The sequence below is a fragment of the Scyliorhinus canicula genome, chromosome 4, assembly GCF_902713615.1.
Source record: "Scyliorhinus canicula chromosome 4, sScyCan1.1, whole genome shotgun sequence".
Taxonomy (NCBI): Eukaryota; Metazoa; Chordata; class Chondrichthyes; order Carcharhiniformes; family Scyliorhinidae; genus Scyliorhinus; species Scyliorhinus canicula.
This window is the reverse complement of record NC_052149.1, coordinates 134,716,104-134,733,115: the sequence shown is the minus strand read 5'-3', so window position 1 is coordinate 134,733,115 and position 17,012 is coordinate 134,716,104. Positions and strand designations below refer to the sequence as shown.

General features: G+C 48.4%; 1 protein-coding gene across 2 annotated transcripts in view; it reads left to right on the top strand.

The window, feature by feature from the left end:
• The window catches only part of LOC119965023 (putative ammonium transporter 1), a 161,248-nt gene that overhangs the window by 132,234 nt on the left and 12,002 nt on the right, over positions 1 to 17,012 (top strand). For both annotated transcript variants that reach the window (XM_038795228.1, XM_038795230.1), the window contains one exon: positions 2,636 to 2,759. In XM_038795228.1, coding sequence (XP_038651156.1) covers positions 2,636 to 2,759 — 124 coding nt within the window. The remainder of the gene's footprint in view (positions 1 to 2,635; positions 2,760 to 17,012) is intronic.

Below are 17,012 nucleotides of genomic sequence, written 5' to 3'. Positions count from 1 at the left end.
GCGAGCCCCCACCAGACACCTCCTAATTGGAGAGACCCACACCAGAGGCCCCCAATTAGAGAGAGCCCCACAAGAGAACCCCCGATTTAGAGTGATCCCCATGAGAGACCCTGTAATTTGAGAGACCCCCACCAGAGACCCTCCCATAAAAGAGACTCCTGCCTGAAAGCCCCCCCCCCCCCCCCCCCCCCGGCAATAAGAGAGACTGCTGCCTGGAAGCTAGAGAGCAGTCCAAATAGAGGCAGTGAAAAATATCACTGTTTAAAATTCACCTGTACAATCAGGCAGAGAAAGCAGCACCTGTCAATTCCTGGAAAGAAAAAAGCAGTCAGCTGGGTTTAAACCCCCTCAGATATTTGATCTGCAAGCATTTGATTCATTTCTCTGTGAAATTGCTTTTATTACGCTTTGATTAACAACTTTCACACACACAGCTGTCTGCATGTTTCATTCATCTCCCTTCACGCTTGAGTAGATTTGAAGTAGCCAGCTTTGAAACTAACAAAAAACACTTCATTGTATTTGATGTGATCCAGGAGCTGTGAAATTGCAAAACAACAGATATAGCTGGCCTCACCACTCAATTACATAATAACGCATTCTTCAGTCCCCTCCCAGTAAGATGTTCCATGACTGTTTATCTAGGACTAAGCATCATCCCGCATAAATTATTACACCTCAGGGATCCTCCAAATATTCCATTTGCCATCTGTCTGTAAATAGTTGAAACCGATGATTACCTGACTTTATAACCCTTTAATCATAGATTTAACAAACATACTGCCTGTATGTATCTTAAGGCAGAGTTTTTAATAACGTTACTGCAACAAGTAATCAAAATATAATCTATTAAAATTTCCTAAATGTATCACTATATCACCAGCCCTGTGTGCATCTGCTTCTTCACCAGCTTTCATATTCTAACTCACACCATGTCCTGCTCACTGTTGCCTCATCCGCACTGATCGTGATTGGTTCCTGGTTCCCCAATGTTTCACATTTGACAATATATCCCTTTTCTTAAAGTTTTCAGTGGCTTCTCTTTTCTGTGGAGCTTCTTGAAGCAGTGCAACTCCCACCCCCGCCAACCCTTGGCCCTCACAGCTCTTAATTCAATTTCTGTTTTTAATACCTTTGCCTCATTCGTGGTGACTGTGCCTTTGGTCATTTGAGGTCTATGCTCGAGAGTATTTTACTCAGTCCTCCCACCAACTTCTCACAAACCCTGACTTGGTCTCCATAATACAGGGGACTACCTTTCCTTAAGTCTATTGAGGCACTCACTGACCAGTTAAGTGGCAATAAAGGATCTTAATCCGCCTCCACTGCTATAATGCACTGGGCATTGGAAGGTGAGTGGTGAGCCCTTTTTTCACCAAAGTTGGGTATAATACACTTCTTTGTGGGCCTTGGTGCAGTCCCAGCAACTGCCATTACTCTCCTTTTAAAATCTGTCAGTTTGTGACCGACCTTTCTTCCGGGGGAGCAGAAGCAGTACTTCCGAAAAATTCACCACGTTGTATCGTTAATTTGCCTCAAAATTGACCAGGGATACCAAAAAGGTCAACAGGACATTGGAAGAAGAGATTAAAAATGGTAGGAAGATATCCAAGATGAAAAAGAGGGGTTTAATTAGTAAACTAGCTAAATTTATGGAAGATAAAATCCTGTGTGAAAATGAGTGGCAATTGTCATTTTCAGTGGCTGTCATGAAAATTACCAGAACAACTATCAGGAAAGACTGAACAGGTTGATGTACTTTTCTCTGGAGAAAAGAAGTCTGAGGAGTTGGTGATAGAATGTTATACAATTATGAAGGGGGTTGGTAGGGTAGGCGTACAGAAGTCATTTCTACCTGTGAGAGAGACCAGAAATAATGGCTGTGAATATGAGAGTCACAAGTAAAACCAACAAGGGATTCAAGAGAAACATTTTCATGCATTGATGATTAGCATGTGGGTGGGAGATAGCTTGCATGAAACAAACACCACTGCCATTTACCTATTTGGTTGAATGAGTCACTTTTGTGATGCAAACTTTTATGTAATTCTATGTAACATAGTCACGCTGATATTTTTGTAATGTTATGGAAATAAAATTTGGATGTTTGCAGTGTATGAATACATAAATAAAGGGACAGAAATCACAGTGCAATAGTCCACACAATTCCTTGAACAGATTATGCACATAACACATCAATTATACTTCAGTCTAGAGAATTCTTGAGACATCAACATACCTCTTGCAGAAGGGGTATATGTAATTGTTCAATTTTCAAAATCAATTTTTCTTCAGAATGATCATGTTTGCAGTGTGTTTCAAACCATTTGTCACTCTTATGTTTGTATGTATGTTTTGTGTGCAAAGATTTGTCAACATTGTCCAACATGACACAGGTTTCAATTGTGGATGTTTCTTCTCCCCTGGTTCCATTGCTGTGTGCCACCTGATTTCCTTTCTAAAAAGACATTGTGTAATATGCATGCCTATGAACTTCAGAATTAGCTTTACAAGTTTATGATTTATAACAATTGTATATTCAAGAGTTGGTTGAAATAGTGACTAAATATGTCAAGTTTTGTATCAAAATAATGCTCAATGTTTTGAAAGAATTATTTGTTTCCATTTGTTGCAGACTATTGAATATAATTGTGTTGCAATTTGTGCTGTGATGGTTTGGACTACATTTGTTATGGGTTTTGTATATCTCTTGCTGAAATTTGTTGGAATTCTAAAGCCATTTCCAAAAATAGAACAAGGTAGGTTTATGGATATTTTAATATTTCACAGAACTCTTACAAAGTATGTTATTAATTATTTTGCTGTGACATATGAACAGAAAATGCTGAAATACACATCCGTATCTGTGGAATAAGAAGCAAATTTAACAACTAGATTTTATAGAGGTGGGTGGGGGGAAATAGCATCAAAACATAAGACTCAAAAAAGTCACTGCTTTCCGCCCCACCCATGTTGTTTGGCCGGCTTGCTCCGCAGCCATTCCCACTGAAAGGATTTGAAGTGGAACTTCTTGCCCCATCAGGGAGAAAGCACCACCTCTGAAACATGCCAGCCCAATCAAATGGCCAACAGCTCTCTGGTCCCAGCAGCATCGCCAGGAATGGAGGCCACTGTTGCAACTGCAACCAGTTCCCAATAACGATCGCCATTGGAGCCAGATAAGTGGGGGGAAGGTATCGTCGGGCCCAGGTGAGGGGATGGAGTTGGGATGAACAAGGTGGGGGTGGGCATTGCAGGGGTGGAATGATCTTGGTAGGGCCACTGATGGATACAAGGGACCCAGAAAGGAGGTACCTGGCCCCTTGGCTAGCCACCATCCCCAGTAGTGCGCTGCTGGGACCAGTAGTGGAAGCTACTGGGCTGCATGCTTGGCATGGGCCTTTCCCGTCATATAGATATAGAAAATTAGGAGCAGGAAAAGGCCATATGGCCCTTTATGGCTGCTCAGCCATTCATTATGATCATGGCTGATCATCCAACTCAATAACCTGTCCTCGATTTCTCCCTATATCCTTTGATCACTTTCGCCCAAAAAGCTGTATCTAACTCCTTCTCGAAAATATACAATGGGCTTGACCTAACCAAAGTGTGGTAGTGAGGGGAACAGTCGGGTGTTTCCCGACAGCTAACCCAGCGAGGCCGCCACTGATATCTAACGTTAATTAGTGAACTTAGGGCAGCACGGTGGCGCAGTGGGTTAGCTCTGCAGCTTCACGGAGCCGAGGTCCCAGGTTCAATCCCGGCTCTGGGTCACTGTCCGTGTGGAGTTTGCACATTCTCCCCGTGTTTGCATGGGTTTCACCCCATCAACCCAAAGATGTGCAGGCTAGGTGGATTGGCCATGCTAAATTGCCCTTAATTGGAAAAAATTAATTGGGTGCCCTAAATTTATACTTTAAAATAAAAGCAAAAAAAATTAGGGAACTTAATGATACCCCACGGGCTTCACACCGAAAATGACTAGCCCGCCGGCTGATTCGCCGGGACCGTGCTCAGCAGCCCCCCGCTAACGAGGGGGAGCATCAGTTAAACCAGTCCCACAGAGCAAACCCCAGACAGCCCACAACCATGCCATCGCGCTGACCAGCTCCATGATTCGGGGCCACACTAATGGACAGCAAGGTCAGGCTGGGGCACCCTGTTTCCTCGAGGGGGTTGGAGGGTCAGCCACTGCCGTCTGGGTGGCAGTGGCAGTCAGCTGGAGAGTGACAAGGAAGACCACCACCCAGTGCCGTAAGAAGATTAACGATCTCCACCGGGCTGCACGACCTCCGGCGACCCCTAGCACTAGCCCCACCTGCCACCCATCGGGCCCCATCCCCCAATGGTGCTACTGCCCGGTAACCCCCCTCCCCTGTACAATAATGCCACATGCACTAGCACACCCTGGAATCCACCAGTACACCCTACCCATGCCCAGCGTTGGTGCCCACGCCTGTCCCCCGCCATGCCACCCCCTCCCTCACGATGCATGAAACGTGGCTTCAATGATCTCCCTCTCTGCCATGCAGGAGAAGTTGGCCCGCAACAGACAGGGCCCAGATGGTGTTGCTCGTTTTGCTAAGTGTGCTTTACACTTAATTGCTCTGTTTTATAACCTTGCTCTAGAGTCGCCAGGTATCTTTATGATACCACCACGAGGTTCAAGTTCAAGTGCTGATCAATAACTCAATACATCAGTTAGTAAGGTTCAAATCAAAACACATTAATTATATACACTTGTCATTCGCTACTCATGATAAAATACTACAGAACTAGACTATTTCTACCACTAAAGGCCAATACTTAGCTTTGGAAAAGGAACCCACTGGGTCAGGGAACAATGGCCTCTCGTTTGATCCTGAGACTGCAGGCATGGACTAAGGGTTAGGAGCGCCTATCTCGTAGCATGCGTTGACTGGACACTTGTTGGTGTAGCTGCTAGGCAATTCTCTCCGAGTTGAGAGTCACGATCGAGTTCTTTGAAGGCTGCTAAGAAGACTTGCCAAGAGACCGAACTGAACTTGGGGACTCTACTTTATAGTCCCCAGGGGCTTTGCGCCCTTTTGGGCGGACCCCATACCTGGTTCCAATTGATTGGACCATGTTCCAATCGATTGGTTTGATTTCCCCAATACTGGGGCTGATCGCTGGGCGGTTCCTAAGTGTCCATTGGCTTCTTTTGTTTTGGCTCCTGCTGGTGCCGAGGAGTCTGGCTTTGCCTCGATTATCTTAACTGTTGCTATTGTTCCCGGGGATCGCTCATCAATATGCAGATGTTCGTCAGTTTCAGTGCTGGCTGCTTTCTGCAAGTATTTGCAAGTCATAAACACGACTGTGGCAGGATGGCTGGTTCCATTCAAATTACAGGACCTGACCCTAGACCCCAGAAACAATATGGATTTCCCCAAGAGGCAGAGGGAGAAATCGCAAAAGTTATCGACAGTTTATTAGAGCAGGGTGTACTTAGATCAGTGGCTTCTACTAACCCCCCCCCCCCCCTCCCTCACGATGCATGAAACATGTGGCTGCAAGGTAGCATGGTGGTTAGCATAAATGGGGCAGCACGGTAGCATGGTGGTTAGCATAAATGCTTCATAGCTCCAGGGTTCCAGGTTCGATTCCCGGCTGGGTCACTGTCTGTGTGGAGTCTGCACGTCCTCCCCGTGTGTGCGTGGGTTTCCTCCGGGTGCTCCGGTTTCCTCCCACAGTCCAAAGATGTGCGGGTTAGGTGGATTGGCCATGCTAAATTGTCCGTAGTGTCCTAAAAAGTAAGGTTGGGGCGGGGGGGGGGGGGGGGTTGTTGGGTTACGGGTATAGGGTGGATACGTGGGTTTGAGTAGGGTGATCATTGCTCGGCACAACATCGAGGGCCGAAGGGCCTGTTCTGTGCTGTACTGTTCTATGTTCTAATGCTCTCCCTCTCTGCCATGCAGGAGAAGTTGGCCCGCAATAGGGTTCCAGACCTCAGGGTCCACACCCCTGACAAGGAACTGCAAGTCATGAGGGTGGCCAAGGACAGATCTGTCACCGACATCGAGATCGGCTTATGCAGCGGAGGTGAGGATCCACTGGCCCCCTGCCAGGAGGCCTGTCACATGGGAGTTGTTCATGCCAATATGATTATCCTTCCCTCTCACTGACCACATGTCCATCCTCTCGCAGGATCGCAACTTAGCACTCCCCCGCCTCCGAAACCTTGGAGGAGAGCTCTGAGGATGCCACCATCATCACCTCATGCTGTCAACCCCACCCTCCAGCAGCACAGAGACATACCTCGGTGGGCAAAAGTAGTGTACAGGCTTATGGGACACAATCTGGTGAACACCACACAGTTACAGATGCAATTCTGGTGGAGGCAGGAAAATCCAGGGGAGACAGAAGCCAGAGGTTTGCTGGATCCCAGGACCCAGCTGAGTCCCAGTCAGATGTTGAGCCTCTGGACCAGGCTGTCCTGGAGCTGACGCAGTTGATAGTGTGCGGCTGTGAGATTTAGAAAGGAATGTCAGCGACACTCCAGCAGGTCCATAGCTGATTGGAGCAGTCCCAAAGGCTATGGGCGACACTGCTCTAGTGGAGAGCCTAGAGCACGACATCAGCAGCATGAGTGGTGGTGTCCAAGGCGTTGCTCAGTCGGTGACGACTATGGCTGAGCGCCTCCACAGCATGTCCTGGTCGCCAAGGGTTGTTTCCCTGACACAGGTGGACTTTGTCGAGGCATTGCGGAGCATGTCCTGGTCTCAGGTGGCCTTTGCCAGGGCGCTCCAGAGCATGTCCCATTGCTAAGGCACTCCTGAATGTGCCCCAGTCACTGACGTAGGAGTGCATTGGCGAGGCACTGCGGAACATGGCCCGCTCACAGAGGGGAATCACTGAGGACATCGACACCATGGTGCAGATATTGGGGAGCTGCCAGGGTTGGGAGAGCCAGATGATGCTGAGGTGGCCCTCGGGCTTTACGGGCGCCAATTGGGAGGAGGGAGCACTGGAGGCCGACACAGAATCCCTTTACAGGAAGACAACGGCAGTCACCAGCTCTTCTGAGTCCACCCCCGCTGACAACGACATGTCTTGGGTTTAACATGCGGAACAGGGAGGCACGGTGAGGCATGTGCCACTGGCAAGTTGGCAGGGATCCTCCAGCCCCAAGCCCTGCAGAGGACCCCTGTCGGGCATCAAGGGTCACAGGATGCGATAGGCATAGGGCTGAATCCAACTCTGATGTGCATCCTGGGGAAACACCTAAATGCAGCGGTAGAACACGGAGGGCTAATCAGTTTGAACATCACTGAGAGGCCACTGGGGGGATGGGGGGGAGGGTGTGGTGGCACCATCGGTAGCAAGGGACAGTTGGGGTCACGATCGTGCACTGTTAAACATACATTGCACTCAAGACATGTGAAGCCTCTCCATTATTCCGCACTGCGGTCCGGCCTGCGCATCCTTCCCCAGTTGCCCACCCCGGCGCGAGCTCCTGCTACTGGACCTTGGCATTCCACTCACACCCACCCCCCCCCCCCGGCCAAGACATAGCATGTGCAGGTGATTGATGTGAGCACGCACTCAGTGGACAGACAGGAGTCAGACTATTGCATAGATTGAAGAGCACCAGAGCTCAGCTCATAGCAGGTTACCATCACCCTCCTGCCTTTTATATTGACCCGTGACAGAGCCATCACCTTGAGTGGTGAACACATGGGAGGGTGAAACAGCGTGATGAGGGAGGCGGGGGAGGAAGGAAGGGGCAGGGCGTTGGGGATGGGGGACGGTGAGTGAGAGGGGGTGAGAGGACTGTCCTATGTGAAGGTGAGGATGGGGACCTCTCTGGGTCCTCCCCGGGCTCACACTCCATCCCCTCGTGGTCCAGCTCCTTCGTGTCTTCTCGTCGCAAATAGCCGCATGTTCCTCCTCATCCACCTCCGCTGATGTGCCAGGTTGTGGAGGGCACAGCAGACCACCACCAAGTGGATGACCCTCTGGGGGTGTACTGCAGTGCACCGCCAGAGAGGTGGAGGCATTGGAACCACATTTTTAGCAATCCAGTGCACCGCTCAATGACAGCCCGGGTGGTTCTTGTTATATCAGGTATCGGCATCGGCCTCCCTACTGGCATCATCAACCAGGTCCTAAGCAGGTACTCCTTATCCCCCAAGAGCCAATTGATCACCCTGTGGTGTGTCTCGAAGATGCTGGGTATCTCTGACTGCCCCAGAATGAAACTGTCATGCACATCCCTGGGCCGCATGTCCACACGTGCATAATCTTCATGTGGTGGTCGCACCAAGTTGGACGTTCAGGGAGTTGAAACCTTTCCTGTTAATGAAGGGCACCCCGAACCATTTGGTGCATGCAAGCAACATGCATGCCATCTATTACCTCCTGTACCTCGGCCTCCCGCCGATGATGGAGAATCTTGCTGCCTGGGCACCTTGCTGCGCTTGGTCTAGGTCAAAGTTAATGTGGTTGGCTGCCGAGAAAACAGGGCATCCGTGACGTCCTGGCACACTTGTAGGCTGTTGACTGGGATATGCCATACAAGTCCCTGCTCGAGCCCTGGAATTATCCTGAGGCTTAAAGGTTCAGGGCTGCAGTGACCTTGACGGCTAATGGGAGTGGGTATCCTCCTCCACGGGATGCCAAGACTTCAAGGACATGGCACAGGTGCCACACTGTCTCCTTTTTGAGGCGGAGCCTCTTCAGGCACATGCTGCCCGTCATCTGTTTGAAAGACCAGCGACGCCTCCCCCTCTGGGTACCTCTCTGGCCTGATGGGTGACAGGGTCCTCAGAGTGTGTGGAAGGCCCCTCCACATGGGCTGTCACCTCAAGCTTCTGTTGACATTTCTGCCGCTGCCTTCACCAATGTCCGGCCGCCTACAACGAGCACCGTGATGACAGTTTCCACTGGGTCCACTATATCACCCACAATGTTATATTTACAAGAGATTGGAGAGGGTGTGAGACAAATGAACAGCTATGGCTTCCACCGGAGGACCCTCGGATTGCCCAAGCGTCCCTCACCCTCACATACCCTGCCAACGCTCAGGGTGCCATCCAACTTGCCGTGCACATCCACCCTCGGCCGTAACAGGGGCCCCTGGGCACTGCACCCAGACACCCACTGGGAATGTTAGCTGGTCTGGTGTTGGTGCCCTTCCCAGTCCACACACATACCATCTGGTCGCGAGATTTCCCAGTGCTGAAGCCCAGCCCCTGGGTGTGTGAATGTTGGCTGCTGCCTCTGCAGTGTTGACCCCCCGGAGTTCAGGCAAAGTTTACAGGCCTCTCGGTCTGATTGGTATGCTAGGCAGTAACAACCGCCTCCTTCATTGCACGCCTACCTACGGGAATCCACTTGGGATCTGTGAAGTGCTCAGATACCAGTCTTACCAATTCCCCATTTGCAATGGGCTTTCAGCCAGTGGCCGCACCGGTCAGTGGGAGTTAAAATGACCATCACCATATTACACGGATGGGGCTCTGTCCTGGGGGTGTTCGGTGGGACAGAAAGGCAGCAGCTGGAGCTGCCCCTTTTTGGGTATACACCAGAATAACTCCTGGTTCTGGACTCCCCTGCCATTGGAACATCGGTGGCACAGTGGTTAGCACTGCTGTCTCACAGCGCCAGGGACCCAGGTTCAATTCCAGCCTCGGGTAACTGTGTGGAATTTGCACTTTCTCCCCGTGACTGCGGGATTTCCTCTGGGTGCTCTGGTTTCCTCCCACAGTCCAAAGCTGTACAGGTCAGGTGGATTGGCCATCCTAAATTCCCCCTTAGTATCCAAAAGATTAGGTGGGGTCACGGGGATAGGGAAGGGCTTTTTCAGAGGGTCGTGCAGACTTGATGGGCCGAATAGCTTCCTTCTGCAATGTAGGAATTCTATCCTTCCTGCAACCCTGTCTAGTTCTGTTAGAATTTTATAGGTTTCTCCCCCTCATTCTTCTGAACTCCAGCATATATAATTCTAACTGACTCAATCTCTCCTCATTCGTCAATCCTGCGATCCCAGGAATCAGTTTAATCAACCTTTGCCTGACTCCCTCTATAGCAAGTACATCCTTCCTCAGATCAGGAGACCAAAACTGTACACACTATTCCAGGTGTGGTCTCATCAAGTACCTGTGTAATTGCAGAAAGACATGGCTGCTCCAGTACTCGAATCCTTTTGCTATGAAGGTCAAGAAACCATTTGCCTTCTTTACCATCTGCTGCACCTGCATGTTTACTTTCAGCTACTGGTAGATAACGATAGCCAGATCTCGTTGCACATTGCCCTCTTTCAATCTCTGACCAATCAGATAATCATCTGCCTTCCTCCTTTTGTTACCAATGTGGAAAATCTTGTATTTATCCACACCTAATCCCATGTGCTTTAATTTCACACGCTGATCTCTGATGTGGGACTTGGTCGAAAGCCTCTGAAAGCCCAAACTAAATTCCGTTGTTGGCTTCAAACAGGTCTTGGAACAGGCTGTCGAATGGCCCCCACGCTTTGAGGAAACTATTGTCCGACCCTTGGATGGTCTATTTGATCTCCTTCAGTTGGAGAAATTCCAGAGGCCATTGCCATGCAGGAAGACGCATCCATCCTCAGCCAGTCTGAGCTGGGGATGGTGCTGCCGGTCGCCAGTCGATGCAGGATTCTCTGGTGGGCAATTAGGGCAGCAAATGCAAGGGCGTTGGCCCTCTTCCCCATATGAAATTCTGGTTGGTCCGATGCACCAAAGACTGCCACTCTCAGGCACTCCACCCTCACCCCCACAATCTTGGATGATGAAGCTGTCCAGAACCCGACTAGCCTTCCGCAGGAGGAGGTGGAGTTGGCCCTGCTTAGTGCTTTGCTCCAGAGTCCCCACCCTACTTCCGTCCCTAATTCTTCCTTGTTCCGTCCAGTTATGGACGCATCCTTTCTAAAAGTCATCCGTATATGTCCCTGCAGTTCCCTTTTTCCATACTGTCCGCGTCCAGTAGGTCCCCCAGCATAGTTTCTCTCAGGGCTCGCAGGTACCTTGCGGAGAAAGCGTTTGACTTGTAAATGTCGGCGTTCTTGTCCGTTTGATTGTTCCAGTCTCTCCGTCAGATCTTCTAAGGTCGCAAGTCTGTACCCGTGTAAAAATCCCTGCTAGCGTCCCCTCGTCCTGTCTCCACCACTTAAAGATGACATCTAGCATGGATGGTGGGAACTTGTGGTTGCCGCAGATGGGGACAATGGTGGACACCGCGGTTAAATTGAAATGCTGTCTCATCTGGTTCCAGGTTCTTAATGTTGATACTACCACGGGGCTGGATGTGTGTTTTGCTGGCGGGATGGGAGCGCTATCGTGGCGAGGGCTCGGAGGGCCGTTCCCGTGCAGGAAGACTTCTCCATCCTCACCCATTGCATGTTCGGTTCCATCACCCATCCCCTCACTCTCGGCCGTGGCTGCCTGTTGATAGTATTGCAGGTTCGGGAGGGCCAGGCTTCCACTCAAACACCATAATCATTTTGTCTTTTTTTTGGCCTTTTAATGATGTCCGGTATGGATCTAAACAGGAAGCAGAATCTTGGCAGTACGTTCAGCTTGATCATCTGCACCCTTCCGCCAGGGAAAGCGGGAGTGCATCCCATCTCTGTAGGTCCTTTTTAACTTCCTTCACCAGACTGGTCAAATTCCACTTGTGGATCCGTGTCCAATCGTGGGCTATCTGGATCTCCAGGTCGTGGAGTTTGTTTTGGGCTATTTTAAATGGGAGACCTTCCAACTCTGCCCCTCCCTCTCTCGGGTTCACCGGGAAACCTCACTTTTTCCTAGGTTGAATTTGTAGCCTGAGAAGGCCCCGAACTCTTCTAGGAGCTTCAAGATTTCTTTCATGCTGCTTTGCGAGTCCAAGATGTAGAGGAGCAGATCATCCTCATCGAGTGAGACTCTGTGCTCTCTGCCTTCTCTTCGATACCCTTTCAACCTCTTGCGTTTCGCAGGCCGATAACCAGGGGTTCAATTGCCTGGGCGAACAGGAGCGGGATAGCGCGCATCCTGTCTTGTGCCTCTGTGCAGCTGAAAGTATTTAGAGTTGGTGGTGTTTTTCCATACGCTCGTCATGGGAGCCTTAGACAGGAGTTTTACCCATGAGGTGAACCCTGTCCCTAGCCCAAACCATTCCAGTACCTCAATGAGGTACTTCAGTCGACTCTGTCAAAGGCCTTTTCTGCGTCCAGGGAGACGATAATCTCTGGTGTTCTCTCCCCAAATGGAGTCATTATTACATTCAGCAGCCGCCTGATGTTTGCAGTTAGCTGTCTATCCTTGACAAAGCATGTCTGGTCCTCTGCGACCACCTCTGATATGCAGTTCTCCAGTCTCCTGGCCAGGGCTTTTGCGAGTATGTTTGTGTCCACATTGAGCAGCGAAATGGGTCTATATGATCTACATTCCAACAGGTCTTTGACCTAGCAGCATGGCGGCCTGTGTTAGCTTTGGAGGCAAGATGCCCCTCACTAGTGAGTCTGCGAACATCTCCTGGGGCGAGAGCCGGTGTAAATATTTTGTAGAAGTCTTCCAGGAACCCGTCAGATCCCAGCGTCTCCCCTGCTTGCATGAGTTGATACTCTCCATGACCTCTCCCAGTTCTATTGGTGCTTCCAGTTCCCCCCATCTGTCGTCCCCCAAGTTTGGTATGTCCAGTTCATCGAGGAACCATTTTATCCCCAAGTCTCCGTCGGGGACTCAGAGGTGTACACTCCCGGTAGAAGGCCTTAAATGCTTTGTTGACCTTTTTTGGTTTGGCTGCCAGTCCGCCTCTGCTGTCCTTTACCTGTGCTGCTTCCCTCGTGGCTAACCTGCTTTCTCAGCTGGTGAGCCAGCAGGCGGCTGGCCTTCTCTCTGTGTTCATAAAATGTCCCCCGTGTCTGGCGGAGTCGGTACACTGCAGGATGGCAGGTTAAAGTCCATTTGTAGCTTTTTCCTTTCCACCAGAAGCTCTATGGTCGGGGCCTCCGAGTACCTTCTGTCTACCTCCAGGATTTGTCGCCGTAAACACAGTCCTCTTGCTTATCAGAATAGCTACCCCTTTAGCTTTCGTCCCATGGCAGGTCTGACACCCAGCCCTTCCTTTCCCGCAATTGGTCCTTCTCCGTCAGGTGTGTTTCTTAGAGGAAGACTATGTCGGCTTTCAACCTTCTCAGTTGGGCACAGACTTTGATCTTTTCATTGGGCCGTTAGGTCTCCTAATGTTCCAGGTGACTATTCTGGTGGGGGGTTTGTGTTTCCCCCCCCCCCCCCCCCCCCCCACTCTTGCGGGATCAACCATACTTAGCTTGTGGATGCGCCCCTGCACTCCGAGTTTTCCTTGTGTGAGGGGGCCATCCAAAATTGCCGCGGTCACCATACTCACCATGAGGCTGGGCCCCTGCGCTCCGGGGTTTTTCTTTGTCCAGGGGCACCCAACATATCTGCCAACTGTGTGTACCCTGCGTGGGTGAACCCCTCCAAACCGGCTGCTTCCGGTGTCATCTTGTTCCTTCAACCCAACCTGAGCTGCTGAAGCCAATCTAAAACCCTTCCTTTTCATTATTAATCAAAATTTGGGTTCTGGTCCAGACTCATAATATTTGGGGGAACTTTGACGGGATTTAAAAAGTATAATTCCTTGTTTGGTTTAGGAGTATTGAATTAAAACACAGTGAGCATTTTGAGCTACTATTGGCAGGTGTGGATACACTGTCAATTTCATATGGAGTGACTTGTAAAATGGCTCTTTCGGGGCTAAGAGTCCCCTGGATGTTTAAGAGATGTCTCGGGGTGGTTTACAAAAGGTGGTCAAAACAAAACTTTTGGAATGGGCAGTCAAGTTGCAGTTGGATTTATCTGTGGGACCACGAAGGTAGAGATAATTGAAGCGATCACTCACCATTTAAATTTGGAAAGAAACAAAACCTGGATCATGATAAGAATCAGTGAAATTAGGTAAAATTCAATTACAAATAAAACATAGGAATGCACCTAATGAATTAATTAAATTTAGTCCTTTCGAATTGATTTTGGTCATGAGGTAAGAGGACACTTAAATTGACTATGTGTCAAACTTACATAAGGCTGGTGAGTTGGTTCGGTCACAGCATGTGATGAAAAAAGAGATGGATAAGAAATCAAAGACTAATAGTTTTGTTAGTTTTGCTAGTGGGGAGAAAGTATTAGTGTTACTACCTGTAGTAGGTGCCCCTTAAAAGCAAAATTTAATGGGCCTTATCAAATTGAAAGGAAACGTGAATTATGTGGTAAAAAGCCGGATGGAAGGAAAACTACAAGTATGCCATGTTAATAATGCTCAGAAGGTATTTTGATAGGTGTTATTTATTTATAAATGTTTTTTATTGGATTTTTGAACAAAGTATATTTGCCGTTACGTACACAGGATATGATATATAGCTATATAGAAGGGAAGGGCACACACAAATCACAAAGGGAGAGGAGAAAAGAAAAAAAACTAACAACACGAGAGAAGTACAAAATCAAATAATGTAACTGGTAGGGTGTAATGCACCCGCCAGGCCGCAACAACTCTGTACACTTGGCAAAATTATTTACACACATAAGTAAGCATCTGTTTGTGCCTGAGAGACAATTCCGGAGGGCAATCCTTGAATGGTGCTGGTGTTGCCCCTTGCTTCTGGATGGATTTCGCTGCCGGTGTCGTTTCGTGCTCACTACCGCTTCAGCCGGCCCTCCCGTCTTCCACCTGTAGTCTCCTTTTTCTTTGTTCCTGTGGATGTTATAACCTGCCCAGATCCTATTGGCTGGGGACAATTGGTGACCCCATTAGGGTAACCTAGGGGAATATGAGCTCCCCCAATGATGGGGCGGGTAATCTATAGTTTTTGCAACTGTATAAATAGAGCTGTGGTACCGGCTAGAGAAGAAAGCAGTAGTGAACTACTGCTGCTGTGTACATATTGTTGGAAATAAAGTTAATTTCTGTTTAACTCTACATACTCGTGCTGGATTCTTCGTGGCCCTCACAAAAATGGGGAAGGAAAGCAGGAAGATGTGTCAGTAGTTATAACTTAGGGAGAAGAGATAAATCCAAAGGATTGTGAATTGGACATTCCTCAAATTAGATGGGACAATGAGAAAGTAATAAGAAATTGGGATACATTGCTGAGTTACCTTCCCGAGGAAAATCAGAATGACCGGAAAGAGCTGTTGCATGGAGTTATGTGTGGGAATAAATTAGGAAGTACAAGGGTGATTATGTAGATGTAGGAAGTTCTGTTCCAATTAGCAACATCCTCATAGACTGGATTCACTCAAGTTGGCACAGGGTCAAACAGATTTAAAGCATGCTCAAGAATGAGATCATGTGATTGTAGTAGTAGTAGTGATTGGAGCCCACCTATTGTGTTGCTTCCAAAACCAGATGGAACACAACAATTCTGTGTAGATCATCGGAAAGTCAATGCAGTAACAAAGTCAGATTCGTACCTTATTCCTCAATTGGAAGACTGTATTGAAAAGATGGGAAAAGCAAATTTCCTGACCGAAATTGACCTACTAAAAGAACACTGGCATCTACTTTTATAGGAAAGGGCTAAAGAAGTTTCAGTTTTTGTGTACGCCAGATGGTCAGTACCAGTTTAAAATCATGCTTTTTGTGTTGCAAAATGTGCCAGCAACATTTCAAAGACTAACCAACAAGGTCATTTCTGGACTAAATAATTGTGCATAGATGATCTGGTGGTGTTCAGGCAAACATGGAAAGAACATTTGGAATATTTGTCGGAATTGTTTGATCAACTACAGGAGGCTGGCTTGGTGGCAAACATGACTAAAAGCATGTTTGCAAAAGCTCAAGTCACATTCTTAGGCTATACTGTTGGACATGATCAGATGGCCCTACGGAACATGAAAACAAAAACGATTGTGCAGTTGCCCATTCCCTGAATGAGAAGAGAGGTTTTGAGATTTCTGGGCTTGAGTGATTTCAACAGAAAATTCGTGCCAAAGTTTAGCATTGTGGTTGGTCCACTGACTGAACCTTTGAAAAAGAACAGGAAATTTCAATGTACTATCACGAGGCATTTGATAATTTGAAAACTGCGTTGACCAGTTTTAGCGACTCCAAATTATGACAAGTAATTTAAGGTTGCCATTCATGCGAGTGACAAGGACATTGGCATTGTATTACTTTTTAAAAAAAAATACTAATTCAGGAGCAATTTAACGTGGCTGATCTACCTACCCTGCACATTTGTGGGGGTGAGACCCATGCAGACATGGGGAGAATGTACAAACTGCACATGGACAGTGATCCGGGGATGGGTTTGAACCTGGGTCCTTGGCACCGTAAGGCAGCAGTGCTAACCACTGCGCCACCGTGCTGCCCAGCATCTCCTTAATGGGCCATTCACCAGAGGCCCTGGAGCTCTCCCCAACAGATTTAGTTGTGGCATCCTGCTCTCTTCTTGTCTCTGGCCCTCTCTTCCATGTTACAACATGATCCATTTTAATTTTTTCAGTCCTGTTGCTTACCTGCTCCTAACAAAATGGAGGAATCTCTCCTCAGCCCAAGGCACATGACGTCAGTGTATGGGGCGTGTGACCTGCTCACTGCCGCCGCTCCATGCAGGAAGACTCCATCACTTTAAAAAGAAAATCTACTCCTTAGTCAGCATGCTGACATCAGGAAGAGGCAGTCTTCCCCACTTGACTTAGGGCCTGTGCACTTCTGAGGGCAGGCGCTGGATGGCCGGCATTCTGAAAGCTGGTCGTTGTGGTGATATGCCTGTGAATTGTTTTGTACATGGTTAGTAATTCCATCTCCAACCAGCTGATGGCATTAGACATTGGTCATGTGATATGAGACTCTCCCCAGTTGGTAGTAAGGCATACAACAGGACAGTTGCACATTGGGTAGCTCCAGGAGAGTTCACCAAACTTACATAGTAATTTTGTCTGTATAGTAATCTGTTATCTGTCCAGGTGTTCATCAATATATTATCGGTCTAATTAAACAACTGGACGTTCTGTGTACATCAT